Source organism: Filicampus tigris, chromosome 2, assembly GCF_054856515.1.
Source record: "Filicampus tigris isolate MCC_2025a chromosome 2, RoL_Ftig_1.0, whole genome shotgun sequence".
NCBI classification, from domain to species: Eukaryota; Metazoa; Chordata; class Actinopteri; order Syngnathiformes; family Syngnathidae; genus Filicampus; species Filicampus tigris.
In genome coordinates this window covers 20,884,426-20,909,254 of record NC_141218.1, presented here as the reverse complement: position 1 = coordinate 20,909,254, position 24,829 = coordinate 20,884,426, and the positions used below count along the sequence as shown (strand labels likewise).

Genomic DNA, 24,829 nt, shown 5'->3' with positions numbered 1-24,829 from the left:
CCATCTTTGATTATTCAGTTTTATGTGCGGTCTCTTATGAGCAGCCAAGCTCGTTGATTATAACATTAGAAGACTTGCCCGCTCAGCAGACAAAAGTATTAGAGGCGCCGTTACAGCAACAGCCATGTGTCTTCCTTCCGACATTTACATCTCCTATGCTAATACAGACCAAACGGAGCTGGTAATCATTCATCAGGAAACTGTCTTCAAATGGTAACTTCCTCTGTCCTGCTTATTTATTATTCATCGCCACGGACGGGTCAGGCGGCGAGAGGCTCTACGACGACTACAGCCGGCCTCATTCAAGTGTTTATCTGCCACATTGCTTGTCCGATGTTTTCCATCCCTGGCACCAGGCGTGCTTCAGTGCATCTATAGATAAAACACCTGGCCTGCAGCTTCTTTGCTGTGTTTAATGATAAATTCTGCTGCATGGAACACGTAGCAGCTTCTCATTGTAGAAATGGAAATGCATTTTCAAACATGGATGGCAACATAACATGTAGGAAACACGAGATGTAGTTGCATGTATGCAACACTCTTCATCTCTAGCGTGCAATGTTTGATTGAAATTACACAGAAGCGGACGTCAAACTATCGCCAAGCACGGGAAAGAAAAATTTGCTTCATCTCCACCGTCTTTGTGATGTTTCGTCTTGATCCCTGCAGGAATTTGGAGAGTATTAATAAGCGCATCAAAGCAAATAGCCATGAATGTGTTGCTCTTGCATTGAGAGGTATATCTTCTCTCTCTCGCACACAATGTGCACACATACCCCCACTGCATGCCCACCTGCCAGCTGGATTCACTGTGAGCATCTACATTTTTAGGTTGAAATATTATTTTCCGAGCAAGACAAAATCACGATCACTGTTGCCAGATGTACGATGATTCTTGCACTGCTATTTCAAATTTGTGCATTAAACAATCAATAAATCCTCAAATGTACAATAATTTCAGCTTTCCATTTCACTTAACACAATCGCGTCTGTTGTCATTATGATATATGCGATTTAAGACGGCATTTTTTTCCCCAGAGAACTTCCTCAGTGTTATGTTGTGAAACATTCAAATGTCTGGCTTCAACCAAAATAGCTGGCTTGTAGCATGGGTTCCACAGACATTTTGTACAAACTGTCACAGAATATTAAATGAAACAATTTTGTTGATCAGGAAAATATAGTGTCTGGGGGTATTTTTTCCTCCTCCCCCTAAGAATTAGGAAATTTCGTCAGGTCCTAAGATAGGTCATACATGACAAATACACAGCCTTGAAGGGTTAAAAGTCAGATAAAAGTGTAATAGACTTAGAATAATACTCATAAGAATTCAACAAACCAGTATTTCTGAAATTAAAAGAAAATAATTACTGTTGAGTCACCGATGGTGTAGTGGTACACACGCCTGCGTTGTGTGCGGGCAGCGTGGGATCGGTTCCCGCTCAGTGGTGGTGTCTGTGTGTCCCCTGCGACTGGCTGGCGACCAGTTCAGGGTGTAGTCTGCCTTTCGCCCATTGTCAGTTCCAGCACCTCCCCGTGACCCTGTACAGCAGGGGTGTCAAAGTCAAATGGACGGAGGGCCAAATAAAACATTTTGCGACAAGCAGAGGGCCGGACTGATAGAATGTTCATTGAAATTTTAAAAAATATCCTGATTGAATCGGGTCCTTCGCGCCTGCTGATGATGTCACGCTTTATATTTCTGTAATATATTTATTTGCCTCTATGTTTGTCGCCCCTGGCTGTTGTGTTTTCATCTTTGGAGTTGCTAAATAAAAAATAAAATAAAGTACATTAATGCTACTTTTGCGAGGCAGCTCGTACGTCACTTCCGCTTATGACCCGAGAAGAAGCCACTGCCCGTTTGCGTTTCTCCTGCCAAACTGGAAACCATTTTCTGGATGACTCGGGCTGCAAGATTGTATGAACTGTACATAATGTGAAGTAAAACAGAGAGGATCATATGATTGGTATGATGTCTCCAGCTGACCCTATTTTAGAGTGGCAAGGTATGAATGTGGGTGATCCTGTCAGAAAACACAGGCCCGTATTCCACTTGACACATCTATTCATTGTGGTCTGCAACAACAAAGCCAAAGAATAACCTAGCAACATCATCTAATGCATATCCATTAGGTAACAATATGACTAAACATTACAATTCACTGTATTAAGAAATTAATCAGCCAAACAATACATACAATACACATTCACACGTTTCATCACTAGAATAGTTAGCATACTAGCCGAAATAACGAGTGTTCATCAACGTGACATCACTCACGAGAACATATCTATGCTATTATGTACAGCAGTTACCTGACACGAACCTAAATTATTAAACTCACCTTTTAACATTTACACACAATAACAAACGGGGTGAAACACGGGAAATCTGCAACTACTGAGTTTGCTGGCACGAACAAATTACTAGCTAGCTGTGTCGAATGGCGAAAAAGAAAAGAAGGCACGTCTCTCGCTATCAACACTTGCCTGCTCACAGTGTGGGACATCTCAGTACTACATCGAAACTCAATGAATTTATCTAATGCCAACAATTACTAAGAATAAAACAACATGAGATTTCTAACATTAAGTATTTCTTAATGAAGTGCGTTTTACTCCAAATAACTTTTCTCCACAATCCGATTCTGAAAGCCACGAAAAGTGACGTGAAGTCTTGAGTCGGCATGTAGACGACCGAAGGATGATCCTCGCGAAAGTAGAGGTAATGTTCGTTATAACAACAGCCAGGAGGTGGTAAACATAGATGCAAAGAAATATATTACAGAAATAGTGTAACGAATTGGGTTATCTGTGTTGTGGTCGAATTTGTGTCTTGCCAAGTTGTTTTGTTTCCGGGGTTAATGAATGCATCGTGCGGCTGGATGGGACGACATGTGAGCGAGAGTAGCGGAGGACGAACAGGAGAGCCGTTGCTCTTTTTTGACTGAACGGTTGTCATACTGTATTGGTATGCACCTGTGCACCTGACAATTTGGTGACAGAAAGTAGTCTAGACGTTAGACCAGGTGAAACCAGGTCTAAGTTGTGGCACAGGTGGTGCAGCTTGATTTTGGCGAGTTTTGAGCATGGCGCAGGCAGACAGATTCAGCGCTCCGCTAATAAATGTGGTGGATGTCATTGTATCTTATTTATAAATATGACAATAGTGTGCATCAAACCCTCTGAATCATTGTAGAAATCAATAAATTGAATGCATTATTATCATCATCATCTTTAAAATATATTTTAAAAGCACCCCCCGGTCACGGCACAGCGGTGTGTGTGTGTTGGTTGTCACACACGGATGCAAGATTGGATCAGGGATGGAAGGCAGTCTACAAGTGCTCACTTCACAACAGTCAACTTCAAATCATCCGCAAGTCGAGGTCTGTTTGCCGTTTAACGTACTCTGCACGCTTTCATCTTTCAACAAGTCTATATCTGCTTTTTCAATATCAAAGACCATGTGCTCGCCTCTGCTGTGCTGAAATTAAAGGGAATGAGGGGAGCCGCTTTCATTGGCTGGGAAAACAAGCTGACTGTGTTCACCCCCACAACAGCTAGACCTGCGCTGTCCACAAAAAGAGGGCCCGAAGATGAGAATTGGTCCACTGGTACTGACCAACTTTGATTTTGATGATAGCCTAGCATTATTCTCTAAGGAAATGCAACAGCGTTGGAAGTTATTCATTGTCCCAAACTGTTGTCATATTTTTGAATGAAATACTAGAGGTCGACCACACTCATCCGCGGAGCGCTGAATATGTCTGCGTGCGCCTGGATTAAAGACACCAAAATCGCGTTACACGACCTGCGCTGCAAAATAGACAGCTAGTCTAAAATTCATTCAGCTTTTTGTCACCAAATTATAAGATGCGCTGGGGGGCGCAGCAGGAACGCCCAGTGAGGCGTAAGCGTGTCTACCAAAATCATAGACACGCTATAGTATACGAAAATGATGATACGCCCGTTTGTTACACCAAGCGCAGGCTACATTTAGTCACCAAATTATCAGGTGTGTCAGGGGCGAGGCTGCTTCCTGCGGCAGCACTCCAAGACAGGCGCCACACAGCCCCAAACACGCTAGACTAGATTTGCGCTGGCACGAAAATGAAGTTACGCCCCTTTTTACCCCAAGCGCAAGGGCACCAGTCTACTAATGAGGCCCGAGATGTCAATAAGGGGCTTTCAAAAGCTGCACTTATTCCCTGGTATCCAAACAAATCTACTGGATTCCAAAGCATAGACGGAGGAGACCTGGTCGACCCATCTTGACCATAGGGAAGGGCTCCTACTCCTTGTAAGATTCAGAGGATGTCTATTTTACTCTTTTATCAAAAGCACGGAGCTCAATATAAAGCAAATTGTGTGGATAAAATCATTGGTCTGTGTAAAATCCATGTAATTAGTTTTTTATAATTTTGCCATATACTGTAATACTTCAGTGCTTATGATCTGGCAACACAGGTTGCAGCCCCAAATACAACACAAGAGATCTGTAGACTGGAACATTCATGATTTCCCTTGCTAATAGAACACACCCATAAATGTCAGATGCATGTTGTCATGGCAACCGGTAAGATAAACATACAGTACTTGACCTTTTGGCCTGCAACAACAGCTTCATCAAGGAAGACAAGGAGTTTTTAGTTAAGTTGTGAGTGTTTTGTGAAGTCTATGGAAAAGGGCCCTGGGTATATCCCCGCTGGTCTGTTATCATACTTAAGTGAAGCATTATCTAGGCCCTGCAGCTCCCCCCCCAATAAAACTGCCGGTGGTGCACAATCACCAAGACCCCTTTGGGGCTCATATTTCTCGTTGCAGGTTGTCTGACAATTTGCTGAGCGAAGATGATGGAGAAGAGGCGCGGCAGTACCAATGAACATCAAGTTCTAAAAAACAGATCACAAAGATAAGGTTATTTGGATAAATGTATGTTGAGGTCACGTTTTCCATGTGGCATGTATGCGGCTAATATGTCTTTTTTATTTGCTCAAGGTGTTCTCATTAAAAGTGCATTCAGCTAGTTGCTGGTGTGAAGTCTGCTAGATGAACCAATAAATTGATCAAATTAAAATACCGGTACTTCTCCATATAGTGTTTATTAAAAAGTACTTTGACTCACTTGACCATACACCAAACCTTCTTCCTGTTTACATTCACCAAGCAATAACAGAAGAGAGGCAATGTCAAATGGTTTGCAGTAACACATTTTGGTTCACCACATCATTTAATGTGCAATAACAGTGTCATTCCATACATAAGGTTATATGCATAGTATATGCTAAGACACTTTGTATAACCATATTTGCACTTGTATGAATAGTCATGTATTGTTATATAATAATGACATGGTATTTACATTCTTTGGGCAATTATGGACGCATCCATCCATTTATTTTCTTCAGTGTTTGCCCTAATTAGGGCCGCACATGAGCTGGAGGCTATCCCAGCTGATTTTGGGCCAGAGGTGGGTATTCCCTGGACTGGTCGCCAGCCGATCGCAAGGCAAATTAGTGTGTAAAATAGTTTATCATAATCATAAAAAAAACATTCCATATAATTTAAACCTATTTTTACATTACTTTTATCCTAAGTATTTAACCACCATATTATTATAATGAATAAATGAATATAATGTTAAATGTGAATGTAAAATTGAGAAGATGAACATGAAAGATGATTAAATACATTTTAAATAACCAACTTTATGGAAAAACAACAAAACTAATATAGCATATATTGCAGATAATAATTCCTGGGCCATTAAGACAACTGAGTGGCCCAGATGTACAACACTATTTAGACAAGCTACTGTATTTTCCGAACTATAAGCCGAACCTTTATATAAGCCGCACCCACTCTATTTAAAAAAAAAAAAGATGAAACAAAACATATATAAGCCACACCTTTATATAAGCCCCACCTATCTATGTTAAAACCTTCGATATTTACTGCATTTACAGAAGGAATTTGAACTGTAAAAGTATGGATTTACAGTTTTGGATTTGATGGAATTACCCCTCTGTTATGCCGTTGTGAACCCCACGACATGGCTCAAACCCTTCTAAATACTTGTTACACAACACATTTAACTTTAAAAATACAAAATGAAGACTAAATACCAAGCTGCAGGCTGTAAGAGGAACGTGAGCTTCAACCATGGCAGAGGACGATTACGACAGAACATTCGCTAATAACTACGTTAAAGTTATTTAACTTAACTATACATTTTTATCATTAAATTGACTTACATTAACTAGAATGCCGTGGTGTATTTTATCCAAAGGTACAACCTTGGTGTATTGCATTTTTAAACGATTGTCGTCATCGTTATGCAAAGTGAAAGTGGCACTGCTGCTGTTGCTGCCGCTTCTTCTTCATTGCCTCCTTCTTCTTTTAAAACGAGGAAGAAGCACGGTCGCCAGGAGGTCATGGATTAACTTTCTCTTTGCAAAATAACATCAACAAGGCCCTTTGGATAAAATGCAATGTGGGATTCTCATTAAAGGCAAGCTGTTTGAAGACAAACTTAAGACAAAACTAACAAACACTTTAACATTTGATTTGCCGTTTCGTCATCCTTGTGTTGAGCCGTGCACTTCTTGCTTGTCGGGAGACAACTTATGAACACAGCTGTTTACTATCCTCTTATTGGGCTTGACTAAATGAATGGCACATTTGAATAAGGTTATAAGTTTCCTAACAGAATGTTGTTCAAAAGCGCTGTCCTTTTTTAGCATGGATGAGACTAGCGAGTTGCTGTGACGATGCGCAGCCAATCAGCTCACGGGATCGCACCGGGAACCAATCATGTGACTTTTATGAGTGCCTGCGGGTATGTACAAAGCCTCCGAGTCAACTCATCTCTTTGAAACAATGCATCTTTCTGCAATATGGCTGTATTTTTCATTTTTATTTGTATAATTTAGGAACACTTTTTGAAAACCCGCGTTGCATTGAGGCCGGTAGCGCCCCTAGAAGTGGAGGAAAAATCCACAGAATAGCCGCACCGTTCTATAAATTAGGAATTTAGGAAAAAACTTGAGGCTTATAGTAAGAATAGAAAGTACAGTATACTGCATGGAGAATCCAGCTGAGATCTTTAGTTATAATCATCAAAGAGTAACCACATTGTGAATCGAGGCAAAAGAAAAATGTTGACAGTCACTCCATCAAATAACCCACATTTAGATGCGTCGCTCACATTGACGTTAATCACAAGTTGCACAGAAAGAAAGGAGGGTACAAGTCGGCACCTAGCAAGAATTACATACATACATTCCGCCTCGATAAGACGCTCCAACTGTACGTACCTCTAGCTGAAGACATACTTGTGAGGGACAGAGGCTCACTTGGGAAGAACAGGCCATCTGCAAAGGTGCAAACTATCACTAAGATGCTCACAAGGACACGAGTGCCACTGCCGTGACCAATTTATTAAAAAATCTGGTGTGCTGTAGCTAGAAAGAGGATTGTGTCTGAGATTTGAATGTGAGGAGGACAGCAAAAGGAAAGTATATTTTCTATTTGTACAACATATTGATGAATTTTCCTTTAGATTTTGCTGTTTTCATTCACCATCATGCGTTTCTGATTGATTGTGAGACTGAAATTGCCTGTAAAATTCAGCAATATGGTTAGCAACAGGGAACTAAATAACAGATGAGAGGACAGGATGAACAACAGTACTTTAATTCACCACGACTAATTTGATAATAAAAGTCCATTTCCATTTCACAGAGCAGCCAATTACAGTATGTCGCCACCAGCACGGCTGCTACTGCTGCAGCTGTTTTAATTTTCCCACTGCACAATGTCTGTGATGATTTCCCTTCACTTTTTTTTAATTTTGACATATGTTTACTCCAATATATATGTATATAATAATATAATAATGAAATACAGGAATTAAAGAGGAACTTTACAGTTAAAACTGCTAGTATTATGGTTTGATTGTAGAATCCCGTCACTAATCCCTCTACCCTACAGACTCTGACCAAAGCCACACCCCTCACTTATATGCAAAAGCATGTTTCTCAAACATGGCCACACATAATGGCATGTGTAATCGTCATAATAGTCACTGAGAACGCATATCCTGTTTTAACAAAATAGCAGCTAAGCTAGCATTAGCACTATAAACCAGCCGTCATTAGCCACACCTGCTATGATGATAGCATGACTTATTTGTTTTGGAGTGTTACTATATAACACTAAATGTCATCAGTTGGAATGTACAATCAATTAAGAATCAAAAAGAAATGATATACAAACCTGTTGAGGAGAAATGCTGCTAATTCTGCGGCAATTCTTAATCCTCTCATCTACCTGAGATCCCTTAACTCTACTTCTGCTTGTTAGTCTTATGCCCAATTGTTTGCAAATTGTGACTGGTTATGGCTGGTTATATTTACTGTAGGGCTGAACGATTTATTTATAGTTATCGTAGCTATATCCAGACTTTAAGATCAAGATATATAAAAGGTAAAAATTCTTAAGATCAACTTTCCCAGCTGCCGCTTTTATACGCTTGTCCTTGAATACGACACTGAGGCCAGCTAAGCCTTATTTCATGCTAGCCAATGAAAAATATCCAAAAGAGCGAGCTACACTAACAGGTCATGCACGCTAGGTACCAGTGAGTTTAGATTAAATCGATACCAAGTAATACTGGATCAAATATCGCAATACCGATCCAATATCGATATCAGAAGTGACTGTTTTTTTTGTTAATTTTTTTTTTACACAAAGCTGCAAACAAAACCACATGTGTGCTGACGCTACGGTCACACCAGTGGGAGCGTACACATCATCAGCTGAACCAAAGTACTTCAAACTATTTTGTTACCACTTCCATGTCATGTGGTCAACAGTAGCGTGCATTCCATGCAGTGCCTACAAGACGTGGGCCTTCACCCTGATCGTTCTTCATCCAATCAAATGCATTTACAAAGTTCTGGTGGGCAGGATAAGAGTCAGCAGTCTGTTTCTGCCAAGGCAGAAAGCCATCTCTGGGGGTGACCATTTTGTCACTTCACGCCTTGCACAGGGAAGGCAGACCGTAAAGAAGAGAGTCCAGAGCACATTCAACAGCTTCAGTGGCAAAAAACAAGTCATCCTGCATTATATTCAGATACTGTAAGTCCAACCTGAGACTGACAGATTTTCGGCTGTTTTCCGGTGTCTATTGTATGTAATGTTTTGTGTTCATTTATTGATTTCACTTGTTGTATTATGGCTATTTTGTTGTTGTATGTAAAGTGCTTTGTTACAGCTGTAGCTGTTGTGAAATTTGCTATACACATAAAATTCTATCTGCCCGGAGACAGCTGGGATAGGCTCCAGCACGCCCCGCGACGCTTGTGAGGATAAGCTGTATCGATAATGGATGGATGTATTGTATGGTAATTAAAAAATAAAAATAGGCTCTAAACCGGAGCAAAGTGTTGCACAGGTACGTTCACCACGTGACGGCAACATTGTAAATTGTGAGGTCCTTTCTTAGCCAGAAATAACTAGTAATCTAGTTTTTCTCTCAAAGAACCTGTGAAACATTGAACTGTTGCCCTCGAGCCACATATACAACAATTGTTTGTAGAGTAATAATACTTATAATTTAGTAGTATAATTGCCGCATCTAATCACACCACTCCCTCATCGCCGCACTAATGTATTTCATGTGTCCCCCTGAAGGCTGAGGTGTGTAGACGGGTCTGCCCAGGTGACTTTAAAATCCCCTCAATGTTCAAAAAGGTAAGATAAAACAAAATTGTGATTCAGAGTGCTGTGTCATTAACCTTGTGTTTGGCTCTTTGACCTCAGCTGCCGTGAGTGTTTTGAATCAAACGTCGTTTAAATTCAATAGCAATCTTATTTTGGGGTGAGGGTTAGGGGTTACAAATCAAAAAGCCCTGCAAAGATGAAGGTCAATTCAAATATGGGTCATTCAGTGACCCCAGCTACTGCACCTCAGACACTTTGGATGCAATCTAATAATCAATATGAATCTTGATATGGGACAACATTGTCACTATTTCAAGCACCTTTGGCTTACCAATAAACTGCTCAAAAAAATTAAAGGTCCTGCTGACGGGTTAAGCACCTTCTACGGCCCTGTCCAGTTCCCCTAGAGCAGTGTTTTTCAAACTCTGTGTGCCGCAAGATATTGTCAGGGGTGCTGTGGGAAATTAACTATGTGTGCTTGTGCGGTCCAGTGCTTGCCAGCGTAATCATATAGTTACAATATTGTAGTTCTCTTCCATACCAGTAGGTAGCAGCAGCCACAACAACAACTAATTGTCTTTGTTTAGAGACACGCAAATTAGTGACCCATGTTTATCCAAACAGGCCCATGTTTCACACTGAGTAAGTATCAATATGAAACATTAGAAAATACTTTTTTTTGTGTTTATTTAATTCCTATTCAAGACGTTATAATATAACGTCATCATAAGCTTTGTTTTTCACAATTTCAGCTGCTGGTGTGCCGCGGGATATTTTTCAAATAAATGTGCCCTGACTCAAAAAGTAACTAGAGTAACTGCATGTCTCTTGGAATCTCCTCCATGCTCTTGAGACCGTGCTGGGAGAAACACAAAACCTTTGGGCAATAGCACTCATTGATGTGCCGCCCTGCAGGAGTTGGGCTGTCTGTGAAACTTCTGTAGGGTCCAGGTACTGCCTCATGCTATTAGTAGTGACATTGACCCTATCCGAATGCAAAACTGGTGGACAAACTGTCAGAAAAGTTGAGGAGGGAAAAATATCAATGGCCTCGACCTGTAAAACCATTCCTGTTTTGGGGATCATCTCGTTGGTGCCCCTCTGGCACACCTTTTGTTGATTTCATTAACACCAAAACAGCTGCAACTAATTAACAACCCCCTCTGTTACTTAATATGCCAGATCAATATCCCAGAGGTTTAAAAAGACGCAACAAATGAAAGCAATAAATTGACACAAAACACTCGGCCTCTGCCTTCCAGTGTGAAGTTTGCATGTTCTCCCATGCATGTGTGGGATTTCTCCGGGTACTCCGGTTTTCTCCCACATTTCAAAAACATGCATGGTAGGTTGATTGATCACTCTAAATTGCCCCTAGGTGTGATTGTGTGTGTGTGTATGTTTGTTTGTCTCTGTGTGCCCTAGCTGCGATTGGCTAGCAACCAGTTCGGGACCTAGTTTGCCCAGATGTGCTCTAAGTCTTTAAATTCATCCATAAAGTTGGTGGGCTGGGAAAAATATCACCAAACACCAACCCCTGGTGCTTATCTGAGAGGGCTTCAGTCGCTGCATAGTGAGGACGACGAGCAGTTGTCTTGAAGAGGCTGCCAAATGAATGAGAGTGAGCTCTACAGAATGAAGGAGCGCTGGCGGAAATCTTTGTGTGCCACTCGCAAAATCTCTATCCCGCTATTTCATCCATGGTACATAAGGAATTATAAATATAGTTCAATTTTGTAAGACACAAAATATGTGTGCTTTATGCCCTGTATTTTTGTCTTGACAGCGGGCAGCTGACTCGCTATCTTAAACCCAGAAATTGATTTTTCGTCTATATGTGAACGCTTCTGTGTGCCGGGCATAGTGGAGTGCTGTGACGTGGGGCTGTTTGGGGCTAATGGAAAAGCAACTTAAAGAAGGGCAGAGCCATTAATAACAACGAGTCGAGGAGACAGGTGTGAAGGAATCACAGGTGTCAGTCATCGTTACATGTGATCTGCTTCCAATCCAAATTCCAAATGATCCCCCAATTAAGAAGAAAAATGAAGTCACGGATGCGCTCTGCATTTGACATCCTTATTAATTACTTCCTACTTTGTGAAGAATTGACTCCTGCTTTGTGTCACCTTGGAGTCCTCCTCTGCGCTTTGCTACATTAGCCAAGAGAACAACATAGTAATATTTAAGCTTTAGCAGATGAGAAGTCTTAGTAATATTTTGTAAGTGGTGTATGATGTTCTTAAAGCAGCACAGAGAACTAACGTTTCGTACGTCTGTCTCGCAGTTCTGAGGTTGCAGGGTTTGAATCTTGGCTCTAGTCTTTGTGTGCCAAATTTGCGTCTTCTGTCCACTTTGCGAAAGCATGCATGCATTATTTTCATTGAAGACGAAATTGTCCATTGTGGTGAATCTGAATGGATTTTTATTAAACGGGACCCGCAATTGTCTGCGACCAGTCCTGGGTGTAACCCGCCTCTTGCCCAAAGTCAGCTGGTATGCGAATGAGGACAAGTGCTGGAGAAAATGGATGGATGGAAAAATGGACACGATTATTGCTTCATGTGACTGTTATCACTATCACAACTCAGCTTTACATTTGGAAAGATTTCTTCTCTGTCAAAACAATCATTTTTGAAAAACACAAATATCTTCAAGGTCTCATAGACAGTTAGATCTTATAAAACTATTGCAGCAATGTAAGTATAACAACTGCAACTGCTTTCCAACAATATGTTATTGCAAAGCATTCCCTGTTCCTCTATTTTTTTGTAATTGTATACATCTTTTATATACTGTAGTTAGAAGTTCAGAGTTTTACAAGTTCCGACTGCCTGCGAGTTTATGAAGGTCTCTGAATGTTATTGGATGAGTGAATGTCTCAATGAGAGTAGTCAGTGGGGTAAGGGCAGTGCAACTGAGGACGGCGGAGAAAGTGGCTGAGCGAGCTTGTTTATGGAGACACACAGAGTAAGTTGACGACTGAAAAACAAACCGGTCAACTCGACCATCGTCAACAACCAAAAATTTGAAGTACTTCAACCCCTCCATTCATTGTCCACAATGACAACTCCGGTTGGCTGTGAAATATGGTCACTCTACAATGTTGTGTGTCCAAGTTTATGTTAAGCCTCTTGCATGTTTCCCTCATTTTCTTTTCATTTTGTGTTAGGCACCACTTTCACTACATTTTTTTTTTGTTTGCTAGTAATACTGTTGGAAAAAATGTCTGTACAGAGGGTTAGTCAATCCTTCTTTACATTGATACGAAGTTGATGTTGCAGTACAGAAAAGGATACATCCATTTTTCATCAAGCCAACAAATGTGAAAAAGGAAACATTTCTAATCAAATCTGTGTCTCAATTACTGTAAACTAATCAGATACGTCATTTTCTACACCGTTTGTCCTGTACAGCACAGATGTCAAACAGAAGGCTTAGGGGCCAGATCCGGCCTGCAACCTAGTTTTATGTGGCCCGTGAAGGCAAATCATGTGCGTCAACTTCACGTTTCTCGCTGGTTGCTTTCACTTTTAATAACACAGAGATGTGAGATATTATTTGTTACCAATACTCTCTTATAAAATAAAGTGAAAAATGAACTTCAAATAATTACATCAACAATTTTAAAACTGCCGTTCCATCAATTTGTTGTATATATGTGATCATATAAGGCGATCATATATTTATATGGGTTCATAGTCATAACGGTCCCTCAAAGGGACACCATAACTACGATATGACCCCCAACAAAAAATGAGTGACACCCCTGCTGTAAAGTGTCGCGGGGGGATGCTGGAGACTATCCCAGTTGACTTCGGGCAAGAGGCGGAGTACACCCCGAACTGGTTGCTGACTGTCGACTGGGTAGCACAGTGTTTTTCAAACTTTTTTGAGTCGAGGCACATTTATTTAATTGAAAAAATCCTGCGGCACACCACCAGCTGAAGTTGTGAAAAAAAGCTTATTTTAGCTGCTGCTACCTGCTGGTATGGAAGAGTACTACAATGCAGTAAAGGCATGATTACGCTGCCACGCGCTAGACCGCACAAGCACCCAAATTTGATCATTTCCCACGACACACCTGACAATATCTCGCGGCACACAAGTGTACAGCGGCACAGAGTTTGAAAAATACTGGGTTAACACGTCTGCCTCACAGCACAGAGGTTATGGATTCGAATCCGGCATGGAGATAGCATGTTCTCCACATACCTGCGTGGGTTTCCTATGAGTACTCCGGTTCCCTCCTACATTCCAAAGACATACATGGTAGGTTAATTGAACACTCTAAATTGTCCCTAGGTATGACGGTGAGTGTGAATGATTGTCTTTGTGTGCCCTGCTATTGGCTGAAAACCAGTTCAAGATGTACCCCGCCTGCTGCCCGAAGACAGTTGGGATAGGCTCCAGCACGCCTGCGACCCCCGTGAGGATAAGCGGTTTGGATAATGGATGGATGGATGGGTTCCATGCCATCGAAGAAGAGTGTTGAGCATAATGAAATTTATCAATTTTTTTGGTTGAGAAAAGAGTAGTTTGCTGTCTTAAGGTTTATTCTTGATCTCATCTGCACTCAGACTCAGACCTCGTGGACTCTGACTTGACATGGACTCGGACCTTTGTGACTCGATTTTACCTTGGACTTGATAAAGGTGGACTTGACTACAGCCCTGATAAATTGTGATAGTACTATATATTTTGCACACCACTATGACGCACACTCAAATATTTCATTCCTACTAATACAATATATTCCCCTAATTTTGTAAAAAATAATAGTTGTAAGTACTAACTCTCATATCGACTCCAATTTCACATCTGGTATTGACATTTTAAATTCGCCTACCACCTCCTCACCCTTGCTTGTTGGGAAAATCGAAGGATTTGTGTGCAAATGTTATATCAAAAGCATTATAGATCCAACATATTCATTGTCGACTGTGTGACATTATTCGGGGGTGCAGCTTGATAGGGTTAAACACGAGTGGATTAAAAATGCCGGCACACATCCGTTTGCATACTTTAATCCTCTTAGTGCCCACTCCTAATACGTTTTTATATCTTTCCCATCTCTCGCTGAGGTGAAATATCAGATTAGTTGCTCAGGCTCGACTCGATCTCATTACAACCTCATCTAACACCGAGGGCTTGTTAGGCCGATGGCGGCCGCTTTGTCCGTGGAAATGCAGAGCAGCTCGGGATGATCGTGTTAGTGATTTTTCGTCTGAGTGTATAATAGTGACACGCACACACACACATGCACACACACACACACACAGTAGAAACATACCATGCTTTCCTGCATACAGTATGTAACCGTTTCTTGGATTCATGACATGGAGACATGATGGCTATTGACTCTGACAAGCACACACATACACCTACAAAACCCACTGAATAAGCCATACCTAGTGTAAATAATGCAAACAAATTGCCTATCAACCAGAGACCTACATTAAATTTGTTTCCCACCATGAGCAGAAGCAGTTCTCATGGCGCTAAAATCAATCCGTTTGTTGCAAACGTTAATGAAACGTAGTACACAGGAGCTAAATCAATGAGCGTGTTTTACCCGTACGACTCTCCGCTTTGTCGTACAACACAAATTGTCTATATTTCATAACTATCTCGCTTCGACAGCAAGATCGGTGGCCAGTGCAATTAATGGCGAGGTTGATGGAAAATACGACATTCAAGAGGAGATAAAATGCAGACTGCAAAGTTGTTACTCTGTTTGACTTCGCGAGTGCCGGCAACTTTTTATTCACCCCAAGGATTATTCGGTGTTCTCAAACAGAAGGAGGCCCAGCTGGCAGGAGGCCGAATGAAAATAACTTAATTCAGTCATGATTAGTTGCAAAATAAGAGCCGCATGCTGAGTCACTTTTTTTTTGTTCTGCAGCACCACTACAAGTCCTAACCGTAGCATTTCTCATGTATGGTAGAATATAATCACCTTCCTAAAATAATGGCCAGTTATTTTTCTCAGTAAACACGAAAAACTGAATCAAAAACTGATTATATTTACTAATACTTTCATTCCAGGAGGTAGAATCGAATGATCTGTTAACTAAGGATATAGCCGATTTTAGCAGAAGTGGCCAGCATCCTGAGGAGATGTTTAAGGCAAGTAAATAATTTTTGTCCAAATATGATTTTGGCCATTATTTTAAGAGGGTCACAATATGATGAATACAATTTCAATTTGCTGATGTAGAAGTGCACAGATCATACCTTAACCCAGTTTTAGGCTACCACCCACTAGTGTTCTTGTTGTACTTACAAAAAATAAAATAATATATCGCAAACGGAAGCCTGTTTAAAATGCTACAAGCAAAAAGTCAGATAGACGGACTGTGGAAGGGTACCCATAAACGGACCGGGAATTTTTTTGTAAAATACCCAGCTCTGCTGAATACACATCATAACAGTCAACTGACTAACCAAACCCTGACACATTGCTGAACAATGTCACCCATTAATCCTCATTGGCCAACAATGAACATCGCACGATGTGCAGTTCACCTCCTTATCTGTGGAGAAAAGGCAGCGGTTAATCCACAAGAGTTACAACTGGCAAAGTCGCTCTTTATCCACCTAAAGATGATCCCGCCTTTGCAGCCCTGTGCCCTGCAGATATCAGTCGGAGCGTGTAAAAGTGTGCGTCGAACGTGGGCCCTGATGTAGGCAATGAGCCGTGATGAGTCTCCCATCAACAGCGTTCCACACTGATGATTATTGAGGGATGCAGAACAGGTGGACTCAGTATGCAGCATTCACAGCGGTGTGAATACATATTGATGGACACGATTAACAGCAGTGTTGATGCTGGAGGGGAGGTGGGTAAGCAAAGGGTCTGCGTCGTGAGAATTATTTAGGAAATGGTATGAAAATCTAAAATGATTACTTTGGAACTGGAGTTTTTCAACTAAAATAATTTGCAAGTACATACAGAATGTCTACATTATGCCGTTTGAAAAAAATCCTCGTAAATTCATGTGGCTTGTGAGACTGAAATAAGAGATTTTTGAAGGCTCCAGCACAGCCGCGACCCTAGTGAGGATAAGCGGTTCGGAAATTGAATGAATGAATGAATGAATGAATGACTGAATTAATAATATTATTGGTTTGTTTGTTGTTAGCAAAACTAAAAATTGTCAACATTCACAAAACGGTATAGCAACTATAAAAGAAAAAAATATGTCAAATGCTTTCAATTTATTAGAAATGCAGTTATTTGAAATCTAACTAAATTCTTGACAAAAAATGTCTAAAATGATTTTGATTTGTATTTTTGGTTGGTTAGTTATTGATAAAGATGAACAATACCCACCACCCTTGAGTGCAGATGGTAGAGGCTGTCCTTATAATCCTGACCTTTTCCAATCTCCATGCTCCAGAAGGAAGAATCATCAAACCAAAATACATTTGGTGGGTTTTGGTGATAATGTCTACTTCAGAATGAAAATTTTTCTGGTCCAATCATCTAGCTCAGGTATTAAAGCGGAAAACAACCCAAATATTTTTATTCCAGAATATGTTCCCAGAAGGCCCACTAGTTTAAACACGGCATTCTGATTAATATTGTGTTTGTGGAATATGAGTTTAGCAGCAAAATCCACCCCTTTTTAGCCATTTTGTCACATCTGTCGACTGAAAATGACATCACAACTGCTTAGGGCTCAGGTAATGACCAATCACAGCTCAGCGTCAGAAAACAGATGAGCCGTGATTGGTGGTTACCTGAGCCCTGAGCAGTTGCGATGATTTTTCAGATTTTCAGTCAACAGAAGTGACAAAGTGGCCACCCCAGAGATGGCTAAAAACTGGTGGATTAACTCTTATTCCACAAACGCAATATTTATCAGAATGCCTGTTTCAACTAGTGGGCTTGCATTGAACATATTGTTGAAAAAACGTTTGGATTGACTTCCCTCTTCAAGCTGTTTTATTGACCTCAGCTTGTGGTTTATGTTGACTTATGTTGTTAAAAGAACAATGACAACCAAAAATGTTTGTCTTTACTGCACTTTATATTATGCCTCATTCATGTCAGGGTGCATGCTGTTGATTGCAGAAACTGCAGTTTGACGCAGTGTCGTTGTGCAAATGATGTGCCTCACATTTTTTTGAATACTCTTTTATTCTAAAACTATTCTATTTGTATCTTTTTAGTGAATCCCTTCACATCAAATCATGAATAAAGAGTCAATTGTTTATAACCTTTCACATGCACTCATTCTTGATTTGGACACTTCCTTGAAAAACAGCCAGTGTATGCCTATAAGACATTTAATAGTGAGTACAAGGATGAGTTTCTTGCAGGACCGCATACATCAAACTCATTGTGCGGCTTTGCATTGTATGCAGCTGCAGTAAACACTATGAATGAGAAACATCGCAAGCCAATCAAGAAGCAGTGTTACCCTAGAATGGTCATCTCCCTCTCTCTTTCTCTATCATTCCCTCTTTCGACTGCAGCATCCATGAATGAAATAACTGTTGACACAAAGAGAATTATTTTTCCACCCTCGCTTCGCTCTATGGCCAATGGATTATGAAATGCTGTGATCCACCCTCGGTCATCAGGCCTGGGTAAACATGAGCTGACACATGGGGGAAAGGAATCCCCACTGCCTCGGGGCCAGATCGCATCCGGCCAAAATAAGCAGAACCATCACACTGACTACATGCTAAGCAACAAGAGATAATGAAACCAAGGATTATCATATTAAATATGTTGGTATTTAGCATCAAAGCCTGGATGATGGCGAAGCACATGCATGTTTTACACATGCATCAGGAAAGCCTGCATTCAGTGGCGGCAGCCTGAAGTTTGAAGTTGATAGATAGTGAAGAGGAAAAGAAGGAAGGAAGGCGCGCGCAGCCCTTCAGTCATCAGCGGCTCAGGGCTTTCTTGAATTCAGGCAAGGGAAAGGTCTGCCTGTGCTGCACTGATTGGGCTGGAAAGCTGCCTCCAAGCCTGCACAGAATAGACCAAAACTCACCTGATCTTCACAGGCCAGGAACACGCCGTGGAGAGGGAAAGTGTGTGCTTAGTGGTGGTGTAAATATAACTATAAATATAAGTTACTGAATTTAGGGGGATATTCATCCAAAAGTCTTCCAATGTACTTGGAACCTACCTTTCTGTAGATGTCCCAAAACAGTAATGACCTGATTATTTCTCCTGAATTATTTAATATTTTTAGTCAAGATTTGCATATTGTGCACAGTATTTCCCTTTTCTCTCACTGTTTTTTTCTCAGGCTTCTGTGTAGCACACTGCTACCCCACTTTGTCATGCTATCACTCTGTGTTTCTTTTTCATGGTTTTACACAGCACACTGCTGTAAAACTTTGTCTCACTGTCACTCTGTGTTTGCTGCGCACCACTGAATGCTAGAAACTCAAATGTGATACAATATACTGTGGTGCCGAAGGAAAGGAGACGCAGGAGGTGTATCACAGAAGACTTTACTGAACATCACTTAGGCAAAACAGGAAGAAAAAAATAACTTAACGGAAGTTGCAACCCTAGTAACAACTCGTCCACCAACACATCCCTCAACCTTTAGTTCCATGGGGGTATTATGCCAGCAAACACCACACAGGCCCCCCCAGAATTCACCCATTGTCAAAATCCTCTAGCCTATGTGGAACGACAACCCACCCACGGCGGGTATGCAATGAAGGGGTCGGGGAGGGCCAACGGGAAGCGTTGACCCCCAGGCGGGAGGCGGAAGGCGCTGACAGGGCGCCTCAGAGAATCCCGGCAGAGTCCGGAGCAGCGGGACGGGGAGGCCGGCCTCGGCGAGGAGGTCGAACCAGCACCAAAGGCCCGGAAAAGTCCACATGAGCCAGCTTAACCCTGTCTACCGAGACGTTCTCAGGCTTACCCCCCGAGTCAATGACGAGGTCCTTATCACCATGTTGCAGGACCCTGAGTGGCCCGTCATATTTGGGTGTGTGTGCAGCGGGCCGCGGTGTGCGCCCTGGCGGACGAAAACAAAATCCGCTGAGCGCAGGCCGGGTGGAAAATGGAAAACATGAGGGCCGTGCTGCGAAGTGGGAACTGGGGCATGCCGAAAGTCTCCAGCAGGGAGGAGTGTTGCTCAACTAGCGACCAGGGTCTCGTGGCATCCGGAATGAACTCCCCAGGCACCCGGAGGACCTGGCCATAAACGAGCTCGGCTGAAGAGGACTGTAGGTCCTCCTTGTAGGCGCATCTGAGGCCGAGCATGACCCAAGGCAGTCTGTCCAACCAGTTGCTGTCCATCAAGCTTGCACACAGGGCTGCCTTCATCGAGCGATGGAACCTTTCACACAACCCGTTGGCCTGGGGATGATAGGCGGCGGTGTGATGCAGCTTTGATGCAGCAACGGCGTTCCATAGACAGTTTCCTACCGGGGTGAGAGAGGTTGTGCATCGCCTCGAAGACAGCCCGTCACCAGTTCGCAGGGACCAGAGGGCGTGGCTGGCCAGTAGAAAAGTCACACAACAGCTTAACGCCCGACTGTCTCAATGCCACCTCCTCCAGTCGCAATCCAGTGTCTGAAGCCTTGAGGGTTTTTGGTCCCAGGGTCTGAGGCCTGCTCCACGCACATGTGGGCGTAATCGAGATCAAGCTGAACAGTCCCCACCACCGTCCTGGAGAGGCAGTCTGCTACCACGTTGGACCTACCAGCAACATGCTGGATGTCTGTGGTGTATTCAGATACGAATGACAACTGGCGCTGCTCACGGGCGGACCACGGTTCCGCCATCTTAGACATGGAGAACGTAAGTGGCTTGCGGTCCACAAACGCTGCGAAGGGGCAAAAAAAGGAAATGGCGGACTGCCCAGAAGAGGGCGAGGAGCTCCCTGTCAAACGTGCTGTATTTACGCTCCCTGGGAGTCAACCGGCGACTAAAAAAGGCCAGCGGCTGCCAGGCCCCATCCACCCACTGCTCATGCACTGCACCCACCGCCAGAACCCAGGCGTCCGTCGTGACTGCGACCGAGGCCCTTGGTGATGGGTGGGCCAACATTGTGGCATGATCAATGGCTACCTTGACATCGTTGAAGGCGGTCTCCACGTCAACCGTCCACTCAATAGGTTGGTTGGGGGATTTGCCTCTAAGGACCTCATACAGCGGGTGCATAATGTGGGCCGCCTGGCGGATGAAACGGTGGTAGAACGTCACCATCTCAAGAAACTCCCGGAGAGCACGAGCGGATGAGGGAATGCAGAGATGGCCTCCACCCTTTCTGGAAGAGCGGCGGCCCCGTCCTTGGTGACGAGATGTTCCAGGAATTGGATGGACGGCAACCCAAAAAGGCACTTGGTCGGGTTAATGATCAGGCCGTGTGCGGCGAGTCTTGTAAAGAGGTCTCTCAGATGTACAAGGTGCTCATCCACTGAGGAGCTGGCAACGAGAATACCGTCCAAATAAACAAAAACGAAGGACATATCTCTGAGCACTGTGTCCATCAACCTCCGAAACGTCTGTGCTGCGTTTTTCAAGCCAAAAGGCATCCTCAAGAACTCAAACAGCCCAAATGGAGTCACCACAGCATGGGATATCTGAGGGATGCACTGGAACCTGGTGATAACTGTGCACATGGTCCACCTTGGAGAACACCCGCTTCCCAGCGAGGTGCACAGAGAAATCCTGTATGTGGGAAACGGGGTAGCGGTCGGGCATGGTCGCGTCATTAAGGCGGCGGTAATCACCACACGGCCGCCACCCACCATCCGGCTTAGGCACAATGTGGAGAGGCGAGGCCCACAGGCTGTCTGAGCACCGGATGATTCCCAGTTGTTCCAAGTTCGCAAACTCAGATTTGGCAACTGTCAGTCTGTCAGGATTGAGGCGTCGGGCCTTAGCGTGGACAGGCGGTCCTTCAGTGATGATGTAATGCTCAACTCAGTGTTTCGATGTGGCAGCGGAGAATGTGGGCTGCTCGGTGATCGTTGTGTTGCGCAGTCCTAACATGTGGTGGCATGTGGCGGAGAAACATTTCGATAAAAAGAAAATTAGGTTCCTCATCGCCAAGGAGGTTCAACATCTTCTCCATACGATCAGAAGGCTTACTGTGCCCCAGTCCCCTGATAGCAAAAAGCCGTCCAGCACGCTCCGACCGTGACAGCTCAAAGGTCTTGAGGAGAAGAGCCTTGAACGCTGCATTCTTAAACCGAGCAGGAGGACATGTGATGAAGCCCACCACTCTTGTGGCAGTGGCACCCCCTAGTGCCGAAACGACGTAGTAGTAGCGCGTGTCGTCATCAGCAATCCCGCGCAGGGCGAATTCAGCCTCAGTCTGTGCGAACCAGGCCGCTGCGGACGCCTCCCAAAACTCCGGCAACTTGAGAACAACGTTACTTGTCACCATGTTCGATACAGCCACTGAAACTTCAGTACTGACGTCGGGGTCACCAGTGTGGTGCTGAAGGAAAGGAGACGCAGGAGGTGTGTCACAGAAGACTTTACTGAACATCACTGGCAAAACAGGTAGAAAAAAACTAATTATGCCAGCAAACACCACAATACTACTAATCCGACTTTTTATTATTAAAAGGAAGCATTATTCAAATACAGTCTGCTAACTGTAAACACTGTTCTAGTATTGTTAACAGCATATCCCACACTGCAAATTGGCACACTCTCACCATGAAACTAAGCAGTCCCTCTACATTTTCACTTAGAACATCAGCAAACGGACCCACTCACGCCACGTGCAACGCCAACGGCTTAGAAGGGAGCTAATTTCCATGCTAATTTCTTTCTTTTCTCCCTCCCATGACTGTAATTCCAGACCAGGCACGAGGCTGGGAGACATGTGTCGCTCGATCTAATGGCTGAGGTCTAATTGCATTCTGGGATACACGCCTGGAATTCACAATGTATGTGTGCAGGCGGCATCGGTGCAATTAATAAGCCCCATTCGGGGGGGGGGGACACACATTTGGAGTGTTCAGCCAATAGATGCACTGCTGCCTTTGCTGCATCCAGACAGAGAGACAGAAGCGCCATCCCTAGGCAGCCCGACTCCTCTGGGGCTCCACTGTGCTTGGACTATTATGAGGCCAACTTAGCCAGCCTGCTGCAATCATAGAAACACAAACAAGCCCCTAACCGCACTGAATACTAAGCCAGATCAGTCTCGGGGGTGGTTTGTCAGGTTTTTGCAGGGATAACATAGCATGAGATTATTTTTTTCACTCTCTCTCTCTCTCTCTCTCTCTCTCTCTCTCTCTCTATATATATATATATATATATATATATATATATATATATATATATATATATATATATATATATATATATATATATATATATATATACATATATATATTTATATGTCTGCCCGTGTGCCTGATATTTTGGATTCACGTCTTTCCAAGGAGAAGAATGGCTTTTTCGACACATGCTGCTGACATGCACGTGCAGCGCTGTACTGTAGACACAAATACGCACCAGAATCCTCTCACCTCTTATCTCCCCTTCAGCACTATATGCCAAAACAGTCTGCGTTTATTTGCTGCAAGCAAGAGGGTAGAAATGAAGACGAGGTGTTGACACCCGCTAATTCAAGCCCTTAGAATGAGATGTTGCTGAGTGTTACAAGGTGATGAAGTGCAACATTTTAAATGGCTCAATCACGAAGAGTCGTCCTTGTGTGCAAGAAGGCCCTTAAGAAAAGCAATACACATGACCCCATCTCTATGCTGCTGCATTTATCACACAGCCAACACTTTGATGCCTGCAGAAGTGACTGTGCCCATTCAGATTGAGAAACGGGCATACAGACAGGACAGAGCAACAATACGATGTCTCCGTTCGCTCGCTTTTCTCTGATGAAGTAAAAAAGGTACGCAGTCGCACTTGTCTTGATGAGGCAACAGCTCTAAAAAGCCTCCCAAAGGGGTCACCGCTGAGATAAGTACCACGTAGCAAAGATACTATCGGATGGCAACAAAATCCCACAATGGCAACGCCCTACATTTTCAGACAATCTGTGGGGCACGTGGTGCCAATTAATCAGCAATGAATGGACACAAAGCTGATTGACCACATAAGATGTGAACACACACCGCAGTGGGACCTTAAATTTGACCACAACTTGTTCCGGAATGTAATTTTCCCATATGCAATAATTAGAATTGACTTAATCACGCAGTCGCCAGCATAGAACCACGGTTAGCTGCACAAGCACTGATTTTGGTAATATAAACTACATTCTTCTGCTTCTACCAAAATTATGAAAACATGCACGATAGGTTCACTGAACACTCTAAATATATGTGAATGTATCTTGATGATTGTCTATATGTATCAGTACATTATGTACCCTGCCTCTCACTGGGATAGGTTCAAGCTCACCCACGAACCTCCTGACGGACAGTGGAAAGTTTCGCAGGGAAAATGGCTGAATTAAAACGTACTCCACATATATGGAAAAAAAGAAAAAAGTTAATCACTACAGTATTTCATTAATAAGTTAAACAATGTAATACTCTTTAAACACTCTTTAAAGACAAATGACAAAATGTTCTAGTGCAAAATGTGAAAACAAGAAAAAACTGAATTGAACACAAGTTATGAAACATGTTGCTGCTAGCTAGCGAGCGGTTAGTGCTAGCAGATAACCCCACTGCCTGGATTGATCAGTGGCACTACAAAAAGGCCAAACAATCATAAGCACACCTGTTTGCGCCAATACCACTCATAAAAATGACAGCAATCTTTTGTCACCACAACTCTATCTTCTGGGTCACTGTCCATCTTAACCCCAATTGCAGCAGATTGTAAAAAGTAAAAATATATTTAACCGAATCTGCACCAAAATTAATAGCACACTCACTGGGCCAGTTCTATCATACCGGCAATTGAATTCAAAGGTAACACTTTGTCAATTTGTTGGCTAGTCAAGATTGGTGTCCTTTTTTTATTTTGTATGTCGTCTGATTGACTGGCTGGCCTTATAACAAAGATACTGATTGGGGACAAAAGGTAATCAGCTCTGTATTAAAACTCCAGCAAGGCATTATATCTGTGATTTGGCCTATTGTGCTTTAGAACACCTTTTGAGGGTGCTGGGGTGGCGTGGGG

General features: G+C 42.8%; 1 protein-coding gene across 1 annotated transcript in view; it reads left to right on the top strand.

The window, feature by feature from the left end:
* Window positions 1-18,443, top strand: part of LOC147151726 (uncharacterized) — a 36,206-nt gene extending 17,763 nt beyond the window's left edge. Inside the window, exon 2 of the mRNA XM_086024670.1 lies at window positions 18,322-18,443. Coding sequence (XP_085880796.1) covers window positions 18,322-18,443 — 122 coding nt within the window. The remainder of the gene's footprint in view (window positions 1-18,321) is intronic.
* The last annotated feature ends 6,386 nt before the right edge of the window (window positions 18,444-24,829 follow it).